A 23,123-nucleotide genomic window follows, 5' to 3' on the forward strand; every position below is an offset into this window, starting at 1 on the left:
TTAGTCCGCCACCGCAGACCGCGTTTGTTGGCTGACGCTTCTCTCTTCTTGAGATACTATGAACGCTGGATATTGCTGTTTAAACTTCAAACGTTAATTTATGTGAACGGGTTTGCAGATAGTCAATTTTATTTAAATTTTCGATGGATTCCGTAGAGCAGGAATAATAATAAAACGATTACTTTGGACAAACATCGACACATATTCGGCTTTATTTGATAAAACCGATAACAAAAGATGTCGAAAAAATAATTCAGGGCTTAGTCAAATACCTGTACCTGTTTAAGATATACCTACCTACTAGAAACACTTAGTAGAACTAAATATAAAACGTGTCGAGCACAGTAATCCAGAATGTCCTTAAGAAGCAAATGTATTCACGTCACAAAGCAAATAGGTACGTTTCTATTTTCATATCTCGGAAAAGACGTGATCCTATAACCCAAAAGTTTTATCGTTCACTCAATCTGTTTGTATAACAAAATTGGTTGTTTATGAGCATAAGGGTAAAAAATGGTTCTATTAACTTTACTTTTTTATTATTCTGTCGTGGCATGCACATAATTCAATGCATAATCCGAGGGAAAATAAAACATAAGTAAACAAAATATCGGGTTGTTATCGTTTCAATACATTATTATAATTTACCTTTATTTCGTACGTATGTTAAGTACCTACTATAATATAAAGGGTGTTAGTGACATCGTAACGAAAACTTTGTGGGATGATTCAGACCATGATTCTGAGTTGATAACAAGTAGAATTTTCCGTCGCAAAAAAGGGAACTGAAAACGTAAAAAAACACTTAAACTTTCATTAATTTTCCGACAGGAAATTCCACTTGATGTCGACTCAGAATCCACCCCCTCAGTATTGGTTACCACCACGCTGCTACACTGCGGGTTGGTAAGGGTGTTTAGGTTTGTTGTTTTTGTATATTATAAAGCGATATTTTATCGACAGATAGCAGCAGTATACTGCGTGTGCGGTGCGTTAGCCCGGGAAGCGGCGGAGGCGGCGGACGGGGAGCCTCCGATCGAGATAGTGGCAGCGCCCGCGGCTGCCGTCGCTGATCTCTTGCACGAGGAGCCGGGCTCCTGGATCGCTGCTCATGGCGGATGGGTAAGATTTCGCATTTTTTTTTATAAACAACTAGATTTCCTCGTGAATTCACCCGTGTCGAACACTGTAATTGCTGCACAGAGCAAGGAAAGAAGCGAATCCGCTCAAAATTTTATAATAAACTCTTGCTCTGAGTGCAAGTTCCTACAAAAAACTTAGACCTCGTTCCCAAAAAGTACTCTATCTTCGGCACTAGATTTCGATGTAGATACATCGTTCGTTCTAATTTTCATCCGAAACGCGATCCAGCACTTTCACCGAGTACCTACCTAGGTGTGAAAACGTAACAGAGACATGACAGAGAGAGACAAACAGTTTCGCATTTATAATAGGTAGGTACTTAGTATGGATTGACCCAGCACATATTTGCCAATATATTGGTTCACCATGGATGTGCGTAGTTTATTTCCTTTTCACTAAATAGGTAGTTTCTTTCACCTATTAATCTTCGTCGCGTAGTGGCGATAACTAATCCCCTTGGCATTTGGCAGCCTGGCGAAAGATTTTGCCAATTTGCGTAGAATGTTCACATACCAGAGAAATATAGGATGCTAAGTGACCGTACGTACCAAATACTTAAGGGGTTCTGCTTATGTTCCGAAGTTAATATCAAGTGGAATTGGGTAGTTTCCTAAGTCAAAGATAAATTATGATTACTACTTATAAAGACAGATCTAAAGGTGACAAAAAACGATTTATTTTTTCTATTCAACTTATTAATGAATTTTTAATTAAGAAAAATGTAATAATAAGTGCGACATTTTGTCGTTTCTCTATGACGTCACAGGTTGCTTTTTCATACAAATTCCATAGTAATTTCGTGTTTTAACGTTTAGTAAAAAGTAACCGATTTGACTAGTTGGAAACTACCCCGTTTTCCGTAGTAGTCGCAATCTTTTATCTTATTCTCTCGTGTAGGTTGTGAGCTCAATGACCGACTTCATCAGCCGGGACCGACTGATTAACGTGCCCTCCGAAGCACAGATCATCATGCTTTCAGACAATCGGGTGATCAGCCTGCAATGTCCTAATCAAACTAGGGATCACAAATTTATTTTAGTGACAAGTCCTCACGGCTCGTGAGCCCAAACCTCACCGACCACGAAGGCCGTTATTTGAGGCATCGCACCTTCATCATACCCCCTCCGGTTGATTGAGGGGAGGCCTGTGCCCAGCAGTGGGACGTATATAGGCAGTTTATGTATGTATGTTATGTTACCTTCATCATTCATTGAATATTCATTGAATAAACAGCATTCACGCTTTCACTTCGTTGGATCTCTTCCTCGAATGACCCCTTATGAACGCAACCGAAACGTATGGCCATCCTTTATGTTATAATAAGACCTAGGATGACCTCAAGTAGGATAATCAATATGGGATTGTAAAACATTTCGAATCTCCAAAGCCGGGCCTGACAACAATTCTACCTAGTATATATAATGTACTTAAAGGTTACTTTGAACAATCGTAGCACCAACGCAATTATCTTTGAGAACGTCCTGAGGGCAAAACTAGACATGTAAAAATCTATACACATTTATAATTTCTTCCTTAAACCTACTCATATGCTCGACGTATGCTCATTCAAGGATGCGCAAGAGCATCAATGAAGTCATCCGATTCCATACCAATGAGGACAATCACGCCTGTGTCCGACTTACACAATAATGCACACGCATAAAGTATACTGAGCACGTCCTTACGCGCAGCTCAGTGACACTACTACACTAGTTTTAAGACAATCTTCCGTAAATACATTTCCCCCTTTCTTTTTTCATTGCATGCTTTTATTTTATTTACTTATATATATAAAATACTGCCGCATGGTTTACATCACGGAATAGAAGAAAGAGGCTGGAAGGGCCAAGTGAGCCTGAAACGCGCGCCATACAAGTTCATAAGTACTTCCACTTTGCACTCCACTCATCCGCAAACTTTACGACCCACGGACCTCGGCGATAGTATTTATATTAAAAGTTCGTCTTGTGCATTATAACATGCAGAACAAAAAATTCAAACATCCACTATCATGCAAGGAGATCCCTCTTTATCACAGAGAAGCTAAAAATCTTAGTATGATCGGCTATCTATCACAAAAATACTTTTGTATACTGTATCTTACGAAAAGTAATGACAAAATTGCTGCTTATCACATAAAATATACATTGCCGGTAAAGGCGGAATTTGAAAAGCGAAAGAGCGAAAGCGAAAGAGAAGTCGAGCTATCGTAGTTGTCTGTTTGCAGGAGTAGTAGTAAAAATGAGCGGGGTCGAACCGGTGACAACGGTGCTCATACAAAATGCGTGTTAGGGCCTTTCCATTCTCTCTCTATTCCGTGGTTTACATGAACTTAAGTAAATAGTTAAACTATTCGCTGAAATGTCTTGACTTGAATACTAACTTCACATTATCTAATGCTACATTTGTGTTACCCGTAAAACTTTCACAAAATAAAAGTATTTTTTTATCCCATATAAAAGGTCACTTTTAATATAATATAATGCCCCTTTAATTACTGGAAATACTGGCAAAGACAAAACTCACCACAACATCGTTCGGGTTGACTACAGCTGTATAGCTGATCATTCATTAACCATAGAAAATACCTTTCCTTTTTTATACACGAGCAAGATTTTCTATTTAACATAAGTTACCTACAACTTAGTAGAAAGGTGCTTTATTAAGTGAAGAAATAACAGGCCACGTGATTACATGATGTAAATAGGTGAGCAAGCCCGTCTAGTGTGTGGTAGAGATACTAAAATAATCAATTTACATTCATGTAACCTATAGACTCTGCTCCACTCAGATAGGTCTTATTGTATGCGAAATGCAGATCCTAACAGTAAAAAACAACATGCGAATCCATTCAGTGGTTCTCGAAATTGGACCGCACACACCGCAGGACCGCAAGTGCATACATAGAAAAAATTTCCTCTTATGGCGATACTATGTATTAATTCTTCTTCTCACATGTTGGTTGTGTCAACCCTAATGTCAGAGTTACTATTGAGCCAGCAAAGGCCCTGACATGGCTCATGTAACGACTCCATACTTATTGAAATAAATAGTAGCTGGGTCGACTGCTTAACGAGCGCTCCGAAACACAAATCATATTACCTTCGGACAATCGGATGATCAGCCTACAATCAATAATAACCCTTACGTCTGGGTTGATGAAGATGAGAAAAAGAAGCCTACAACGTCCTAACCAAACTAGGGATTATAACGTTTTTGTTGACTTATCAATTGACTGAATGAAGATTATTCGCTTCATTTTGCATTTTAAAATAATTCTTATATGTTTTCAGAATGGCTTGGTGGAGCGACTGCGCGCCAGTCAAAGAGACCAGAATACAGAAAAGATTCTACGATTGATGGTATCATTCTTCGCAGCGCTGTTTGCATTTCTTCTGTTTCTGCGGTGGGCTCTACACTCCCATCCAACTTACAACCACTGACAAACAGTTTATAGGAAACATACTTGTACTTAGGTACCTATATAGAGACAAAGAAAAGTTTAATGCGACGTTATTTCGTCAAAGATCAATCTTTTTTAATGGTCAGAAAGAATTATATGGATGGAAAGAACTAAAAGAAACAAGAAACTTGGAATTAAACTGTAACAAGAAGACGATACGCTCCTATCCTATGCCAATAAACATTTTATTTTTTACTATAGTCATAAGTACCTACGGCATTAAATGACACTGTTTTTTCGAAAGGGTTTTCTTTTTAGATATTTCCTCCAAGAGATGTCAACTCATTCAGTGAATAAGTATGTCATTTTATGACCAAATCAATGAATAAACTTCTAGGTAGGTGGATTAGGTAATCCAAGAGTGACATGAATAGCTACAAGTATCTAAATACAGATAAGAATAAACATTCATACACACAAGACACCGTTAAAATTATTTTTCGAAAATTCCAGGGGTAAGACCATAATGAGTTGATATCAAGTGGAATTTTCCATCGCAAAAGTATGGAAAAGAAAAAAATAAAAACACTCAAACTTACGAAATTGTATGATTTAGGTGGTAGGTGCCTACTTATAAGGCTATTCATGGAGAAGTTAACACTTCAAAAACAGTACCTACCTATGTTCGATTTTATTTTTGCTTTCCAAACACACATAAGTGGTTTAGTTCTCAGTTCCTTTCTGATTTAGATAGGTAATTAGCTATACTTTTGTTTTTAGTATTCATTACTGTTATTTGTTTTACTGTCAAGCTGATGTACCTACCTATTAATAAGTACTGCTTTGGTTCTGCGGCAAATTGCTATACATAAAGGTACAGTCATGACAATATCATGTACCCACTTTAGAACCCTGTCGCACTATCATATTTGACATTTTAATGAGACTTACGGTTTAATTTGTCAAAAAAGTTAATGTGGCATGGTTTCATTAATATATTTTTTATTAACAGTACACGACGTTACGCAACCAACTTTATTTACAAATAACTTTGTTACCTGCGTACTGCAAAATATTTTAAAGCGAAAAGAGAGACGCTACAAAAAGATAGGAGTCAATATGCACCAATAACCATTCGGTTTCCGATCAGATGCTTTCCGTGTCGGTTTTTATTGCAAATACCTTCCAGAATTGCCAATATACAGGGTAGGTAATAAAACCTTGATGGCAGACATTTCTAGGTAATAAATCGAATGTTTGTAATACCTACCTACCTAGATTATTTTAATAAAGAAGAAAACTCAATAATTTTGTCTATAAACTTTAGATAACACCAACATGCGCTAAATGCAAAAAAAACTGTAATTGTGAACTGTATCCTAAAACAATTAAATGTTAAAATAAAATGATCCTATAAAGGTTCCATTTTTCCTTTTGAAGTTCGGAACCCTAAAAATGTGCTAAATAGGTAAAGGTAGTACGTATTTTCTACAAATTAATGTAATATTTTAAAAAGTAGGTGCCTACCTACTTGTTTTACAACAGTATTCTTGTGGTGCCACGATTTATTAATTACCTACCTACTTAAGTATACCTAATAGGTATAACAAATATTAAAGTAAAAAAGTATTGTATTTACTAATTATTATAACTAGAAAGCTGATAAGTATATTATGGTGTTGTTTAATTTAATATTTATTTATTAAGAACAATGAACGTGTAAATAACTGAATGTACCTACGATGTCGTTTTAAAATGTACCTATTGAGGAATTAAATAAAATGTTATGACTAGCTGGCTTATTCAATTTCCCTGTACTTCGGTAATATACCCACCTACCTACCGCTACCGTACCGTACCACAGATTCGTTTACCTACTATACTTATACGCACGTTAGGATTTCCAATGCCAATCTACTAGGTACCATTAAAAAAACATACAAATATGCCTTAAATTGCAAAATCGAGAAGATTTATTATTGGCTATTAAAAATAATTCAATTTTCGAGTCACCCACTAGGTATACAATAATGGGTATCTGTAAACATTTTTATTTACATTACTTATTAGGAATGCAGTAGCATTTTAGGACCAATACCAATAAAATATATTATATTTAAAACCGCCCCGGATTCCACACAAATCAATATACTCGCCCAAACATCCAACCAATCAAGTAACATTCTACAAAATCCAAATTTTGTAATTCGCGCCACACGCAACCTTAGAGTGTTTTCACACTTGCCGATGATAAGAAACCGGTGTTAGTCGCCTACACAAAATCGGTGCGTCGCAGATACGATATTGGTGATAGAAAAATATTTTATGATACCTATATCGCGTCAGAATTATTATATAAGTTACCATTTCAAGCTTATTTCAATAAATTTTACCGATATTTATGAAATTACTAATGTAGTGTTTTAAAAATAGTAGTTTTTTCACAAGTTACTGGCAATACAATGATATTCTAAAGATTCTAAATAATATTTAATTTAAACTGGCAACACTAACAGAAAGTGTCATGTCGGAAGTAAGAAATTAAAACAATTGAAGCAAAGTTTGATATGAGAAAACGGAAAATACATGCACTATAAACGATCATACATTGTGTATTCTGTTATTGGATTTACGGCAAAAAGCTTTACTACGCGTAAGTGGATATGTTTATAAGAAGTAATTATGTAAATAGGATTCAGTTGTATAAAAGAAATAAAACCAGAAAAGGATGTCAAACGTGAAGTGGCGCTGATGTTTATGGACCTTATCACAAGTGGGAAAGAGACATCACAATATTTTTACCTGTCACCCGCTGTACTGTATTCCCATTTTTTATTTCGGAAAAAATGTATCATGAACCTATGATCATAATCGAATGATCATTGTATTTCTATTTGGTGCAATCCTAATCTATAATTGCATGTGTCAAATCAGTCCTACGTTTGATGTAATGCCAAATCTAGCATGTATTATTGTCTCAAGAATTCCTCCACACTTTGGTATAAATGGTCATTTTTTGTTTCAGATGTTAGGACAGTAACAATGAAGTATTGCGACTGTAAATGAATCTGTAGTAAAGAATAATACAGTAGTTGTCTAGTATTTTGTTGGTCTAGAAATAGCAGCCGCAATGATGAAGAGTACATTACCTAAGGACAAACCGGGCAAGATGAGGATCCGGGCATTTCCAGTGAGTTTTCACAATGAAAATATTGTCACATCTAGAAAAACTATTCACTTGTTAAATGTATATACAATCTAAGCCTATTTGTATCGTAGCAAAATAGATAAATTAAGTTATTCTCTTAACAAGTAGGTTATGTGTGAGTCGTTGACAAAAAGCTTGTAGGTAATCTTTTTGAAAATTGATAGAAGTAGTGTACTGCTTGACAACAAATCAAATGTTTATAAAGTATCTATCTGCAATGAATAGATGTGTAACATAGTCATTTGAATGTGAGTAATTTAATTCTTCATAATGATGAAGATATCCAATACAAGTAGGTACCTATGCTCACATTTTTCCATTTTCATCATCATATTGATATAAAATATTATGTTAATTGAAAAAAGTAATTGTTCATTTTGAATGTCTACCTAAATGACTAGATACAACTACAAATATAATGCTTGATCTCCATACATTTCTAAATCTGTCCAATTTTGAAGTGAAACACACAGTGGTGTGGACTTAAAGTGACATTGAAATATGTTTACTGTATGTACATGAATCGGCATTTCTTATATTCTAAGTTTTAAGTATGCAATAAATTATCACTCATTACAATTTCATTAATATAGTCAATCTCTTTGATAATAATGTATTATTTACTCTGGCAATTCTTGAATATTACTTTTTTTGACAAATAATTTGAAATTAGAAACTATCATGTTTCAGTTTGGAACAAAATTTTAGTAATCAATATGTCATAATTATATTTGACAAGAGCGAAAAGCAAAAGTTAAATACTATTAGTATTTTTTGTAGTATTGTTATTTGATGTTTTGCTACTGCAGTTTTCATTTTATACAATGCATGTTTAGTGGCCGAAATAATTAAATATTCAAGATGACCAGAAAATTTCAAGTGTGGAACTACTCTGAACCCTACTACCAAATGTACCCCGACACATGGGTTTGTATTTGTCTGAGACACAAACAAGGTCTTATATGAATTTTGTAAACATTATAAAAGGAAGTTTGTCTAAAAAGAGTATTGTTTACATTGCATTTTGCTCATATTAATGCCTCTATTGTTTTAGATGACTATGGATGAGAAATATGTGGAAAGCATATGGAGTTTACTTAAGAATGCAATACAGGAAATACAAAAGAAAAATAATTCTGGGCTCTCTTTTGAAGAACTTTACCGCAATGCTTACACTATGGTCCTCCACAAACATGGTGAAAGACTTTACACTGGTTTGAAAGAAGTGGTCACTCACCACCTTGAGACAAAGGTATTTGGATTATTTTAACTCAGAATATTATGTTATTATTATGTTAGTTAATATTTAAATTTTAATCAATCAATAAATAATTCTTCATTGCACAATAACATAAACTTGGGACATGTACAAACTAATAAAATAAGCACAATAGGCGGCCTTATGACTGAACAGCAAACAGCGATTTGAATTTTGTGTGTGGATTCCAGGTGAGAGAAGATGTCCTCCACTCACTACACAATGGGTTTCTGCAAACCTTGAACAATGCATGGACTGACCACCAAACCAGTATGGTCATGATTCGCGACATACTTATGTATATGGACAGGGTATATGTACAGCAGAATGAAGTGGACAATGTGTACAATCTTGGACTTATTATATTCAGAGATCAGGTAAGCATACCATTTTGTTGTCTACATTACATATACATTATTTCAATGGAGAAACATATAGATAAGTTAGTTAGGGGCTTTCTGCAGTTTAAATTATTAAAATATGAAACAAGTACCAAACATTGGCACTGTAGTTTGTTTACTATTTAGTTAAACCCCACACTTCTTCTAGATAAAGAATCAGACAGTTTTTATTTAGGAAAACATATTAATGATTGATAACTTATCAATGCCTTTTTTTAATGTAAGCAGTTTGTTGAATCAATCAAAGGTCTTGTAGTTTTATGCAAAAATATTTATATTGAACTGATTGTTTTGCATTGTAGTGCTGTTTACTTACAGTTTTTTTTACTCAAATGGGTTTGCTCATGACACCTTTTAAAGAAGTTAAGAAAGTATTGGCAATGTAGCTTACCCAAGAGATGCCTATTCAAACTCGCCTTGAAGGTACTCAAGTTTTATGATAAAGTACTGCGATTACTGCCACTAATATTTTATATGAAGTCTCTGCATAATATACTATATAACTTTATTTCTTCTTTGATGATTATTTGCTTTTGTTTTTCCGTAATGCACAAAGTTGGGCATGTATGATAAAATTATGGAAATCCCCAATCTAAGGTAGTTTTTATTCTTACACCATTGTATTAACAAATAAACCATCGTTTATCCAGGTGGTCCGGTACGGTTGCATCCGCGACCACTTGCGTCAGACGCTGCTCGAGCTGGTGGCCCGTGAGCGCCGCGGCGAGGTGGTTGACCGGCTGGCCATCCGTAACGCGTGCCAAATGCTCATGGTGCTCGGAATCAACTCGCGAGCCGTCTATGAAGAGGACTTCGAAAAGCCATTCCTGCACCAATCCGCTGAGTTCTATAGGGTGAGTGGGAAATGTGATACAAAACATATAAATAAACAACAAATGTTACATTGAATTCATGATAAAAAAAATTGTACTTTTATTACAGTAGCATTATTTTGCTAAATTAACTACCAACCTCAGGGTTGTATGGAAATGATCCAGGTTGGCATATTGTGATATGAAAACATTGTTTCCGCTGATTGCCTAATATGCTAAATAATATAAAAGAAGAAACTGGCTGACTTGACTAGTCCTTAAGCGACAAGGGCAACAACATTCAGCTCAAACAACTAGAAACTTGAAATTTTGCACTGAGAAAGCATTTTTGAGAAATCCAATCCCCTAAGAGGGTGAAAAATTAACATGTGGACGAAGTAACAGGTGGAAACCCTTACCTAAGAGGCTACTAGAAAACCTAGTCAAATGAGATACTTAAAAACGTTAAAAAATAAAATGAGATTGATTTTTAATTATTTATATTTTATAATGTACTTTGGCCCAGTCAAATACCCTGTTAATCATATGCGGCCAATCTGTACAGATGGAATCGCAGAAGTTCCTAGCGGAGAACAGCGCGGCGGTGTACATCGCGCGCGTGGAGGTGCGCATCAGCGAGGAGGCGGAGCGCGCGCGGCACTACCTGGACGAGTCCACCGAGCCGCGCGTCGTCGAGGTGCTCGAGCACGAGCTCATCGAGCGGCACATGAAGACCATCGTCGAGGTATGTATTGGTGACACTGCGCTGGAGAGTCAGAATTTACATTTTTAAAACCTATAAAAAATACACTATATACCATATATACTACATATATTACTATATATTGCCTAACTAGTTATTTTGTATTTATTTGTAAAAATAAAATAAATATGGTTATGTCAGGGTCGTTGTTACAGCTTCTCTGATCTAGTGTTGATAAGGTGGACATCCTGGGTTTATAACATAATATAAGCTCACGACTCTATCCCGTTAAAATAAGTTGTACAGTGTCGTCATTACGCTCATTGCGACTAAATTCAAACTTGACACGCAGTCGCTTAGTGGCAAGATGCGCCGCGGGTACTTTACAGAGAGTTATTTGTATATTGAGGTCAACGTGTGTGCCCCACAGATGGAGAACTCCGGCGTGGTGCACATGCTGCAGCACACGCGCACGGGCGAGCTGGCGTGCGTGTACAAGCTGCTGTCGCGCGTGCCCGAGGGGCTGCGCACCGTGGCCGACGCCGTGTCGGCGCACCTGCGCGAGCAGGGCCGCGCGCTCGTCACCGACACGCACCACAACACCAACGCCATCGCCTTCGTACAGGTTCTTATTATATCTAATAACTGCTATTATAATAATTAAATTAACTACTTATTAATAATTGCAACGGCCTCCGTGATCCAGTGGTTGAGAGTTGTGCTCACGATCCGGAGGTCCCGGGTTCGAAACCCGGTGGGGACAAATCACAAAAATCACTTTGTGATCACTAGTTTGGATAGGACATTGCAGGCCGATCACCTTATTATCCAGAAGTAAGATGATCCGTGCTTCGGAAGGCACGTAAAGCCGTTGGTCCCGGTTACTACTTATGATGTAAGTACGTAGTCGTTACTTGAGTCAGTTGGCGGCTCAATAATATCTCTGAGACCTGGGTAGATGAGGTTCGTCATCCACCTCACAGCCCACACGAGAGAAGAAGAAGAACTATTTGTGATACAAATGAGCACTTGTAAAACAGAAAATTTGATATGGAATTTGAGTATTTATTTTATTCAAGATGTTGCACTATCCCGCACCAAATTGTGATAAATGTTTTCTGGCCGCTGGTTGCCTGGAAAAAATTGCTGCTTGGCAATAAGGCTGCCAGATTGTACTGTATCTTTCGTCCATGTGGTTTTGTATGTTGTGCACAATAAAGTATATCTGTTTGTTTGGAGAACTAGATAGTTTTATCGAAACGTCAAAACAGTTCATTTATATGATTTTGTGTGAGAATACGAAATGGTGACACGACGTCATCAATAAAAGTGATCTAACGTCGTACTTATTGTTTTAATTTTAGACAGCTTCTACGTCTAGATTAACGTTTTATAAATTATCTGTGACCCAGTTATCTACCCTGCAGACCTATGACCTATGATTTGATTTGATTAGTACGAACTAATCTAACGTCGTACTTATTGTTTTAATTTTAGACAGCTTCTACGTCTAGATTAACGTTTTATAAATTATCTGTGACCCAGTTATCTACCCTGCAGACCTATGACCTATGATTTGATTTGATTAGTACGAACTAATCAAATCAAATATACTTTATTGCACAGAACTAAAATTTCAACAATCAGACATAACACATGAATACAGTACTACTTTATATTAAAAAAATATATATATATTAGTAGGCCCCGCGCGTTTGCAATAAATAAGCCCGTCTTTTCGTCACGTCTTCATGACTCAGATTTCCAGACACAATAGTTAAACAATAGAAAGAAAGAAGAAAGAAAAACATTTATTTTAGAAACAAGTAGTGTGTGTACCACACTAGAAAAATTAACAAAATAATGACTTTAAACCTTATCTCTAAAAAGGGACGTCAGCTCAGCAAGATGTTGTGACACTCCTACATTGAGGGAGTGCCACAACGCTGATTTTCAGCTGAACCCCAAAAAATATTAAAAATAATAAGCTTAAAACTAAACAATCAAATCAATAGGGGTTTGGATTTTAATAGGACTTTGAGCCTTAAAACCTTAAAGTTCATTTATAAGAAATCTTACCCCATTACAGAATCTGCTGGACTTGAAAGACAGGTTCGACCACTTCCTCCACAACTCGTTCAACAACGATAAAATCTTCAAGCACATGATCGCGTCCGACTTCGAATACTTCCTCAATCTGAACAATAAGAGCCCGGAGTTCCTCTCGCTCTTCATCGACGGGAAACTCAAGAAAGGCGAGAAGGGCGTAAGTATTCCAAAATCATTATTTTGAATTATAATTACTATTTAATACAGTAAACACAACATCGTCATACGTCGTCGACATACAGGAGAATGGTGTCAAGAGCAAACCCATTTGGATAATATCCTCAGTAGAGCAGCATGCTGGAGTATGCTCCATACCCCCTCCGGTTGATTGAGGTGAAGGCTGTGTCTAGCAGTGGGATGTATTTAGGCTGTCTAAGTAAGATGTGTATATGGAATACAGAATTAGCATTTTTGGACCTTCCATACCAAAATAATATTGACCCTTTTTGTTTGATTTTTTGATTTACGGCAGACTGCCATAGGAATGATTGTTTGCGACAAATATGTCAAACGTGTCACTGTGTGGTTCATTGTATCCATCTTGAAAGAATGAGTGCTTATTCCTGCAGACACCAACTTAATTATAATTTCTAAAATAAAAATAGTTCTATCTGTCTTGCACTTGTTGTCACTGAAGGACATTTTTAACAAGTTGACTGTGTAACTGAAAATTAGATTAAACCCCTCACGCCTTTGCACATAGACACACTATGGCAATAAAAAATGTACCCCACATATGGGACATGAGTTTACAAATTAATTTCCTCTTATGTGGTTCCTTTCCCGCAACTGCATTGGAGCAGCGTGGTGGAGTATGCTCCATACCCCCTCCGGTTGATTGAGGGGAGGCCTGTGCCCAGCAGTGGGACGTATATAGGCTGTTTATGTATGTATGTATGTGGTTCATACACAGTGAACGTGTTAAAGCTGTCAGTCTAAAATAACATTAAGTGGTCTACCAGAATCGGCACCAGTAGCTGTGGGTTGTCTGATTTATGACTATCGTTCTGCCCACCCCAATTTATTCTGGGTAAAAATTGAGAATACAATTTATACCTGGATTGAAAATAGTCTATTACGTGTTTTTGTGTTAACAAAAACAACATCCGAATGTGATTTTTCTAAAAGGCGCTTTACATGGTTTTGGCTATAAGGCGACGTTATGTTAATGAATTTGTGGTGGCGTGAACAGATGAGCGAACAAGAGATCGAGGCAGTACTGGACAAGACGATGGTGCTGTTCCGGTTCCTGCAGGAGAAGGACGTGTTCGAGCGCTACTACAAGCAGCACCTCGCCAAGCGGCTGCTGCTCAACAAGTCCGTCTCGGACGACAGCGAGAAGAATATGATCTCTAAACTGAAGGTATGAACTACTTACATTTAAAGACATACTACAATAAAGAATAAACAAGCGGTAAACGTGTGTAAGTATTTTACAGCAAAATTGAATCCATTTATCAAATAATTCGTTGGAGTTTTGCTTGGCAGTCAAATACTTAAACACCCATTCACCGCTTATTTGTTATTGGTAAGGCTACGATTAGAAAAAATAATAGTGATAAATTGTCTATGAAACATTATTTTATGTCTTTCTCCTTGTTTTACCTCCATACAAAACTGTAGCCCAGAGGATACTAAGACTAATGAAGAATAAACAAGCTTCGACCGCATTCATCGAGCCTACCCATGAACCCTAAACCTACGTTGAAAGATTTTGGTTTGCATTTTTCCCAGAAAGAAGGATTGTTGAAAGATGTGGAACCGCGAGACTTCCACTGTATAGTGGGTGACGTGTCGCAAATAAGCAACTCCATTAGTGACTAGCGTCCGCCCCTCCCCCTCCCGTCCTCACGTATCTGCAAAATTCTTTACTGTTCGTAACCCGTGGACATATCTCGTGAGTGTCCCTCATTTCATATTTTTTTCTATAGACAAAATCTTGCTTAAAGTCTTGAGATATTCAACGCGACTTTTTCTATTAACTCCAACTTTCTATCTCTTGATTTAACACTGATAAAGCAGAACAAGTAAAGAATTTTGCAGAGAAAGCGAGACTTTAAGCATGGTTTTATATAAAGTATAAAGTCCAGTAGTCTTGGATCGTTATCTGCAAGTATACGAACTTACTTTCATGTGTCCTAACACATGTAGGTACTAAGAAAACAAAAGCTAAGGTCCAGTCCAGAAAGTGTGATTTATGTGCGTTAATTAGATGCGTATGAGCATTCCTTATAATCCAAAAAGTTCAAAAGTTAATTAACGTGTGCATGCAATGGATGCAAAGTATATGCTTACAGTACAGTACAGGCAGTCGCTTCTGTAAAAAACCTGACCTGTCAAATCTTCAGGTTAGGTAAGCGGACCTTGTGAAAAAAACGGGATAATGCTAGGGGGATGATGATACGAGTACCTCAAAAACCTACACTATCGGTGAACGTGTTTTTTAAAGTTGAATCCATATATAATTTTATTTCGATTGAACTATGCTTGGATTACCTCTTTGCCACTTTAGTCTGTAAGACATAAAGAGAAACGAGCGCTCGCGGACTGGCTGTATCTTCGCACGCACGAGTAAGGTGGCACACTTTGCATCTATGTAGTGGCTATGTGAAGACGAATTTCTTGTATGGAGTGTCTGGTGTGTTATAACATGATATTTGTGTTGTAGACTGAGTGCGGCTGTCAGTTCACATCGAAGCTGGAGGGAATGTTCAAGGACATGACGGTCTCTAACACCATCATGGAGGAGTTCAAGGAACACGTGCTGTCTTCAGGGGTGACTTGATTTCTTTATTACTACTGCCTTTCTATGCAAATTCCTAACTTTCTATAATTTAAAAATGTTTGGTTCTTTTTATTGTATGTCCTTTATAGATGCTACTCCACTCATAATTAATGTCTTACCGCTTCCTTTGACAATTTAAAATTGTAGTAAATTTTTCATTGAACTCAGGCAGCTCTGTTAACAAATGTTGTCCGTTTTGCAAACATTACCGAAGTACGTTTAAGTTAGTTACGTTTTTATACGTGAGTTTTTATGAATGTATTTGTGCATTCAATAATAATATTCCCTGTCTAATATTCAAGGCTTGGTTTCAAATGTATATTATGATTGAAAACAGCGATGCAAAATTAAAACTTACGGAGTCATCTTTACTTACAGAGGATTGTTGCGTTTATTTATTATTATGCCTGATTTTTTCATGAATCTATCCTCTTAACCTATTTTCCAGTGGTACATTAAACTGTCCCTCGTTATCCGCAGACCAACCTCCACGGCGTGGATCTGTCGGTGCGAGTGCTAACCACCGGGTTCTGGCCGACACAGAGCGCGACGCCCAAGTGCAATATTCCCACCGCGCCCAGGAACGCCTTTGAGGTCTTCAGGAGGTATGTATTGTCGTACCATATTATATAAAAAACACAGTTTTTATACAATAAAAACATTTTAAAACATGCGAGAACTTGGCGAAGTTCTTCTCCGGAGATCCCAAAATCTCACAGTAAATTGATATCGTTTTCGTACGCCTCTAGATGATTCAGCAGCTTGCTTTGTTCCATCCGTCTCAGCTCTCAAACCTATAAGGCCGGTCATACGGGGTTGCTTTTACGTTCAAATTCGACTCGTGCCTATACGTACCTACGAATAATTTGGAAGGTTGAGATTGTTCCTGCGTGTTCGTACGTGTACGCACGTATCGAGTTCGTGCGTATCCAAAGTACGAACGGGTCTTTAGTTGTTTCTACCGCGGTGGGAATCGACTAAAAGCTCTCGTGTCACACCGCAGTATGAATTGCGAAAGAACTTTTTTGTAATGGGTCGTTTCACACCGTAGTAAGTTCGGATAGTGAAGATAGTATTTACAAACTTTATTCTAAAAGATACCTAAGGCAATTCACACCGCTCCAATCACAGCAATGCGACACGACTAAAAAAAAGGCGAACGGCCTTACACGTGGTTCTGATATTCCTCCACCTCTCCACAAAGACACTCCATCCAGTCCCGTTCGTGAATGCGGTCCATAAAGGATACAACGTCGGTTTGCAGCTTCTACCTGGCCAAGCACAGCGGGCGCCAGCTGTCGCTGCAGCCGCAGCTGGGCAGCGCGGACCTGCACGCCACGTTCCGCGCGGCGGCGGGCGCGGGCGGCGCGGGGGGCGCGGGCGCGGGCCCGGCGGGCGGCGGCGCGTCGCCCCCGCGCTCGCCGCCCGCCGCCGGCGCCTACGCCGCGCCGCGCAAGCACATCATACAGGTCTCCACCTTCCAGATGTGCGTGCTGCTGCTCTTCAACAAACGCGAGCGACTTACTTATGAGGTGAGTTCGAGGCTAGCTGCTCTTTAGGGCAAACTACTGACAGGGTTTCTACCAATGCGGAGAGAAAAGAGCCAGAACGGTACGTGCGAAATCGACCAATCACATCACAGCGTGCGAGAGAAATGAGAATAGTCGCTCTGCCACTCTCCTTCGCGGTGACCGGTCGATTCATGCACGTCTCTTCTCTTCCACAGTAGTATATATCCAACATGGACTAAGTAAACTATAATTTGAGTTCTTTATTTCCCTCAACTTTTTTTAGTAACCTCCGATAACTATACTTATAGGAAATACTGAACGAGACTGATATCCCGGAGAAAGACCTGGTTCGCGCGCTACAGTCACTGGCGATGGGCAAGCCGACACAGCGGGTGCTCATCAAACACCCCAAGACCAAGGAGATCGAGCCGTCCCACCAGTTCTACGTCAACGACGCCTTCACCTCCAAACTCCACAGGTACCCTCAACTTGTCTAATTTTTGGCAGTTCGTACTTTGGATACATTTTTGTACGAAGTCGATTTGTGCGAATACGTACGATCACTCGTTCCCATAGTGCGTACCTCCATAATACTTGGAAGGTCGGAAATGTCCCGGTGTATTCGTACGTTTACGCGCGAATCGTATTTATACAAAATCGCGTCCAAAATGCTAAGCGTTAGCCTCTACAGCAAAAAATGAGTGGCGTGATGCGGCGTAATCAAATTCTTCAATTTGTGTTTCAATCAACCTTCAACAGCAGTTATCGAGAAGAACTCACGTTTCACGTTTTCACTGTAAAATAGTCTTTTGTTTTAATGTCGCTTTGTCGACTGGACTAATGGGAGTCACTACCCTCGCCAATATTAGCATTTCCTAAGTATGGAATTTTGATTCCAACTATGTAATGAACTGATAACTTTTCATTGGGTATCTTATGTTTGCAGAGTTAAAATTCAGACGGTGGCAGCGAAGGGTGAATCGGAGCCGGAGCGGCGCGAGACTCGCAACAAAGTGGACGAGGACCGCAAGCATGAGATCGAGGCTGCCATCGTCCGCATTATGAAGGCCAGGAAGAAGATGGCGGTATGTATTACTTTTAATTGGTCATTCGTTAGTGTCGATGATTCTAGGTTATTTTTGGCCGTCTCCTAATTTGACAACAAGTAGAAAATCGTCATAAGCATTATTATATCCATATTCTATATAGTATTCTCTTTTACTCTTCGTGTCTTTCCATAATGCGATCTCGCTTTGAGTGAAAGAGAGGGAGGATGTGATCATGACTTTTCATTTCACCGTCGACGTCATGACGTAGCGAAGTAGAGGTGTAATCTTGTGGTTACCCCGCAGCACCCGCTGCTGGTAGCAGAGGTGACGGAGCAGCTGCGCGCGCGGTTCCTGCCGTCGCCGGTGGTGATCAAGAAGCGCATCGAGGGGCTCATTGAGCGCGAGTACCTGGCGCGCTCGCCCGACGACCGCAAAGTGTACACTTACGTCGCATAGGTTGGTAGCCGCAGCTCGAACACAACCAGTCAACATACTCGACACGACTCCAGTAAAACCCGCTTTAGTTATATCCGATTTATAATAATTTGTTACTATTACTCGACGGCGAAATCGTGCGCTGCGCCACATAGAATACTTGTCACGACAAATCTTCAAGTATGAATTATTTCAGAAATATTAAACAGCGCAGCCCGCTATTTCTCTTTCTTTGTTGTGAAGAAAATAAACTAGGATTATTCAATTTTATTGGTCACTATTAAAAAAATATAGATCCTCTAATTTTAATGTAAAAATAATGTAAATAGGCGTATAGCGATAGTTCGATTCATTCAAAGTGTATTATGATAGTGTTCCTCATTTCCTGAATACAGATATATTAAAAGCCTCTTTTTAAATCGTCTGTTTCATTAACGGTTACGTTCTACTAAGCGAAGCTAATATGGCCGATGAAAATAGAGACTAGGTTTATAATAAAACGGGTTTTATTTTCAGGCCATCACAGACTACTTCATTAAGGGTGGATGCCAAGTTAGAAGTGCTAGAAGTAACAAAAGTATTTAAATTATTTCAAAAATAAAATTATTAGTTTACCATAAAGTTATTTTATTTGCTCAAAAAATATTATTACACAAACAAACACTAACCACAATTGCAATTTGGAATCATATGTGTCGATGTTAGCTCTATTAGAAGGAAACGGGAAAAAGAAGTCTTTAGGTAGGTGGATGTTTAACTGCGGTCCAGTAGCATATTCGTATAGACTTGGTTTTGTTTCGTCTATGAAAGAAACATCCATAGTGAGTACAGTCGACATGTCTTCAACGCTAAACGTAACGTTCCTGGGATGAGTATCTATCTTTATACTTAATATTTTAATTTTCTTTTGTAAGGGGTCCTCACTCACATCAGCATACGTAAATATTAGTGAAAATCTATTAATTAGATTATAGCAATGTAACTTTGTTTTCTGTGCGCTATGCTTTCCATACAGGAATTCTTTTGGATGTTCAATTGTTGTTGACATCCAATCGTTATCTGATAAGCCATATACATTTCCCAATGGAGACACTGCGAATTTTCTATTGAATCCTAATAGATTTAGTATGTTTTTCTGGATAGTTTTGCAAGTTTCGCTTTCGTTGCGCTGTAATGTTGAGTTTTGTAGATAAACATAGCGACACTTCTTTCTCTTGTTGACTCCAAATAACAAATAATCGTGGGTAATATCAGATCGTATGCATATTCCATTTGTACTGCTCAGATACGATAAATATGTTTCTAGTTTATTTGTGTTATTGTAGAAATTGTCCGTATGGTTAGCTTCAGAATATGATACTATGACAGGAAGCCCTATTATGTAGCCAGGATTGCCACTAAACTCAACAATCTCTTCAAGAGACTTGTTTGCGATAACAAATTTTACGTTAATCACTTGTTCAATGAGAGGCACGTGAAGCGATACCTTTTGAGTGTACAACTTTATTGTTGCGTTCATAATCTTCTCTTCATAGTAATGAAATATATAATCGATTCTCAGTGCAAGATGTGAACATACGCTGTTTGTGCATAAAGGGTCGTGCAAAGTTTTGTTATATAATGTACATATTGACTCATCACACAAAAGTGTCGTCCAATTTGTGCAGTGAAGTGTAGAACAATTCTGTAAGAACATGAAAGCAGATTTATTTGCCAATTCATTGAGTTGCATACATTAAATTTTAGATAACAACGGGTGTAGTACCAAAGCAGAAGTATTAAATGAGTTTGCGGTGACGCTTATAACCGAAGTCTTCTCTACAATGTTGAGAATTTGCAATGCTTCAAGATCTGTTAGTTTCACATTACATTTCATTGTTTCATCTCTTAAAAACTTAATAGGTTTTCTGTCATTGCAATAATTATTCACCATAGTCGACGGTAAATCTGCAATACACACAATATTGATTAAATTACAGTACAAAACATCACATATGTGACGTTTGTTAGCTATAATAACTCCCATACCTAAGTAAGTTGCTGAACCATTTTGTAAAAGCCAGACAGGGTCACCATACTTATACAATGCTTTCTTAAATGCTTGAACTACATTTCTATTGTGACTGGAATGCCATTTGAAAGCTTTATTGACAATGTCTGGATCATGCTGAAACATTAGACATAATATTAAAATACAAAATATTATTTAAGTTACCTACATAATAATCAGTACTTCATGATCATTACCTTTTGATGAATGATTTTCCTTTTGTCAGGCAAATTGCTTTTAACGACACAAAAAAAGTTGTCGATGCTTGACCCCATCAAGTAGAGTTGAGAATAGCAAAAGCTGTCACTGTCCTCTCCATTGAAAACACTTTCGGAGCATTCGAACATTTCACGTTGAGTATCAGTACAATCACTATCGCAGCAACAGTTGATGTCACACACCTTATGCTGTAAATAAATTAAAATTATTAACACATCAAAATCTTAGGCAAGTGTACCTACCAAGAGTGAGGGTGAAATATTTTACAAAGACCTAGGGAGAATTGCTTACCTCAGTCGTACTCATAGGAGTAGGCTTACTTAGGTATTTAAGAATACTCACCAGTAAATTACAATAACAATCTGTGTTCTCTGTTTTCTTAGGTACATACTTTGGCTTAGTTTCTGTGATGTTTTTTATACCAAAAATAGACACTTCAGTCACATTATCAATCTCTTCAGTATTCATGTCAAGAGACTCTGTTACTGTGGTAAAGAAGCCTTCAGTGACCGAGCTATTTTCATCATAAAGTAAATCAATTAAGGTGCTTGTAAGATCGGTGGAAGTTTCTAATGTTATTTCAGGTATGGAAGAGTTGCTGTAAGTTTTAGCAATTACAGGGCTCTTATTGTTTTTATTATATGGTGTGCGGTAGTACAAGGCTTGAGGATATTGTACCACATCACTGAAACTTCTCTTTACACTAGTTGCATTAAACTCAACCTTTTTATCATCATCTATGTTAAGTTTTTCTTGAATTAAATCCATAACAACAAACTGAATCACTACTGATAATACAGTGAAAGCAAAATAGGTAATAACTTTCATTTTTACTTAAACTCTATTATTTGTACTCTACACCAAACTGGCTGAAATTCCTTAGAACTAAATCTATTTGTACTTGTATATTGCCCTTTGACTGAGTGTTTAATTTGAATCTGAAAAATGCAGTGTCATTAATAAAATACCAAAATTTTAAAAGTTGTTATTAAAAGCAATATTAATGTGGTACATACCTATCTTTCCCTAAATTAATAATATCAGTTTGTATGAGTTGATTTGACCCTCCAAGAAAATACTGACGGACCTTGTCAGTCAATGTGCTGGCAGCAGGAGCCCAGCAAGCAACTGTTATGTTGTGATGTCCTGGCTCTGCAGGCAAGCTACAACAACTGTATCCAACTACCCAAGACCGTCCAAGGGTATCTAAACAACTCAATTCTAAAACCAGTTTTGGCCAGCCTGAAAACAATAAGTTATATAATCATATATACCTATATATGCTTATACTTGAGGAACTAGTTCATTAAAGATATATTCTTTCGAATTATGTAAGTATGTATGAAAAATAAGTATACCTTGAATTCCTGTTGTCACGTAGTGTATATCAATCGGATGAGCCCAAACAACGCAATTTTTAAAGTCTGGCTTTCCAGAGGCTGTCTGCCCTTCACAGCAACCAGATACTACCGTCCAATTGGGACCTTAAATAGATTTGGTCATTATTGGTTAGTATTTCCAATAACCGGATTGATTTAACAAAATTGTAATCTGTAAAACTAATACTAACAGCAACTTACCAGATTGCAATGAAAACCGGCAAAACAACGAAGAGGAATCCTGGACCTGATAAACACCTTGCAACTGCCCTAGTATATGCAATTCTGCCATCAGATACTGGTTTTAAATATTCTAATACCCCTTATTTCAGCTGAATGTCCGTTTTGACCTACAATATTCAAATCGTCGAGTATTGTTATTGATTCCGTTTCCATGGTTACTCTACTTTGACGTTTCATACGCAGTGTTGCCATTTTAATCGTAGAATTGCCATTATTTTTTTTTAATGTATACACTGCATGTAAAATATCTTGCGACCAAAGAGGATATAGGTAACCACTATGTATAGTTGCCACAGTACGGTTGCTCTATGTTGCCACTCCAATGCCACTCCCATTAATCGAACCAACATAAACGTTTTATGAATACCATGAGGTGCCTGAGACTTATAAAAATCCAATATCCGTAAATACATAT

At 37.6% G+C, this 23,123-nt stretch overlaps 3 protein-coding genes across 7 annotated transcripts in view; 2 read left to right on the plus strand and 1 right to left on the minus strand.

Moving 5' to 3' along the window:
- The window catches only part of LOC126367315 (uncharacterized), an 84,065-nt gene extending 77,726 nt beyond the window's left edge, over positions 1-6,339 (plus strand). Inside the window, exons 5-6 of the mRNA XM_050010788.1 lie at positions 964-1,122; positions 4,437-6,339. Of these exons, the coding sequence (XP_049866745.1) occupies positions 964-1,122; positions 4,437-4,586 (309 nt within the window). The 3' untranslated portion in view covers positions 4,587-6,339. The remainder of the gene's footprint in view (positions 1-963; positions 1,123-4,436) is intronic.
- Positions 6,340-7,045: 706 nt separating this feature from the next.
- Positions 7,046-19,438, plus strand: LOC126367282 (cullin-3-B). Of its 3 annotated transcripts, XM_050010720.1 has the most exons (16): positions 7,046-7,199; positions 7,572-7,736; positions 8,809-9,006; positions 9,204-9,389; positions 10,064-10,267; positions 10,791-10,970; positions 11,359-11,553; positions 13,018-13,194; positions 14,230-14,400; positions 15,706-15,813; positions 16,303-16,427; positions 17,087-17,354; positions 17,642-17,811; positions 18,280-18,418; positions 18,686-18,838; positions 19,334-19,438. In XM_050010720.1, exons 2-15 carry the CDS (start codon positions 7,677-7,679, stop codon positions 18,836-18,838), a joined length of 2,334 nt encoding a protein of 777 aa, XP_049866677.1. In that variant the 5' UTR covers positions 7,046-7,199; positions 7,572-7,676; the 3' UTR covers positions 19,334-19,438. The 3 variants fall into 3 exon arrangements, with proteins under 3 accessions (XP_049866677.1, XP_049866673.1, XP_049866688.1); XM_050010716.1 differs by lacking the exon at positions 19,334-19,438 and having other exon boundaries at positions 18,686-19,236; XM_050010731.1 differs by lacking the exons at positions 7,046-7,199; positions 19,334-19,438 and adding an exon at positions 7,357-7,493 and having other exon boundaries at positions 18,686-19,236.
- On the minus strand, positions 19,382-22,829 carry LOC126367295 (B9 domain-containing protein 2-like). Of its 3 annotated transcripts, XM_050010745.1 has the most exons (6): positions 22,103-22,232; positions 21,429-22,024; positions 21,065-21,274; positions 20,846-20,984; positions 20,583-20,764; positions 19,382-20,501 (listed from the first exon to the last, which is right to left on the minus strand). In XM_050010745.1, the coding sequence occupies exons 2-6, from the start codon at positions 21,912-21,914 to the stop codon at positions 19,440-19,442; spliced, it is 2,079 nt and encodes a 692-aa protein (XP_049866702.1). In that variant the 5' UTR covers positions 21,915-22,024; positions 22,103-22,232; the 3' UTR covers positions 19,382-19,439. The 3 variants fall into 3 exon arrangements, with proteins under 3 accessions (XP_049866702.1, XP_049866711.1, XP_049866720.1); XM_050010754.1 differs by having other exon boundaries at positions 20,380-20,764; XM_050010763.1 differs by lacking the exons at positions 19,382-20,501; positions 20,583-20,764; positions 20,846-20,984; positions 21,065-21,274 and adding exons at positions 22,445-22,570; positions 22,667-22,829 and having other exon boundaries at positions 21,804-22,024; positions 22,103-22,328.
- Between the last annotated feature and the right edge of the window lie 294 nt (positions 22,830-23,123).

The sequence above is a fragment of the Pectinophora gossypiella genome, chromosome 1 (assembly GCF_024362695.1).
Source record: "Pectinophora gossypiella chromosome 1, ilPecGoss1.1, whole genome shotgun sequence".
Taxonomy (NCBI): Eukaryota; Metazoa; Arthropoda; class Insecta; order Lepidoptera; family Gelechiidae; genus Pectinophora; species Pectinophora gossypiella.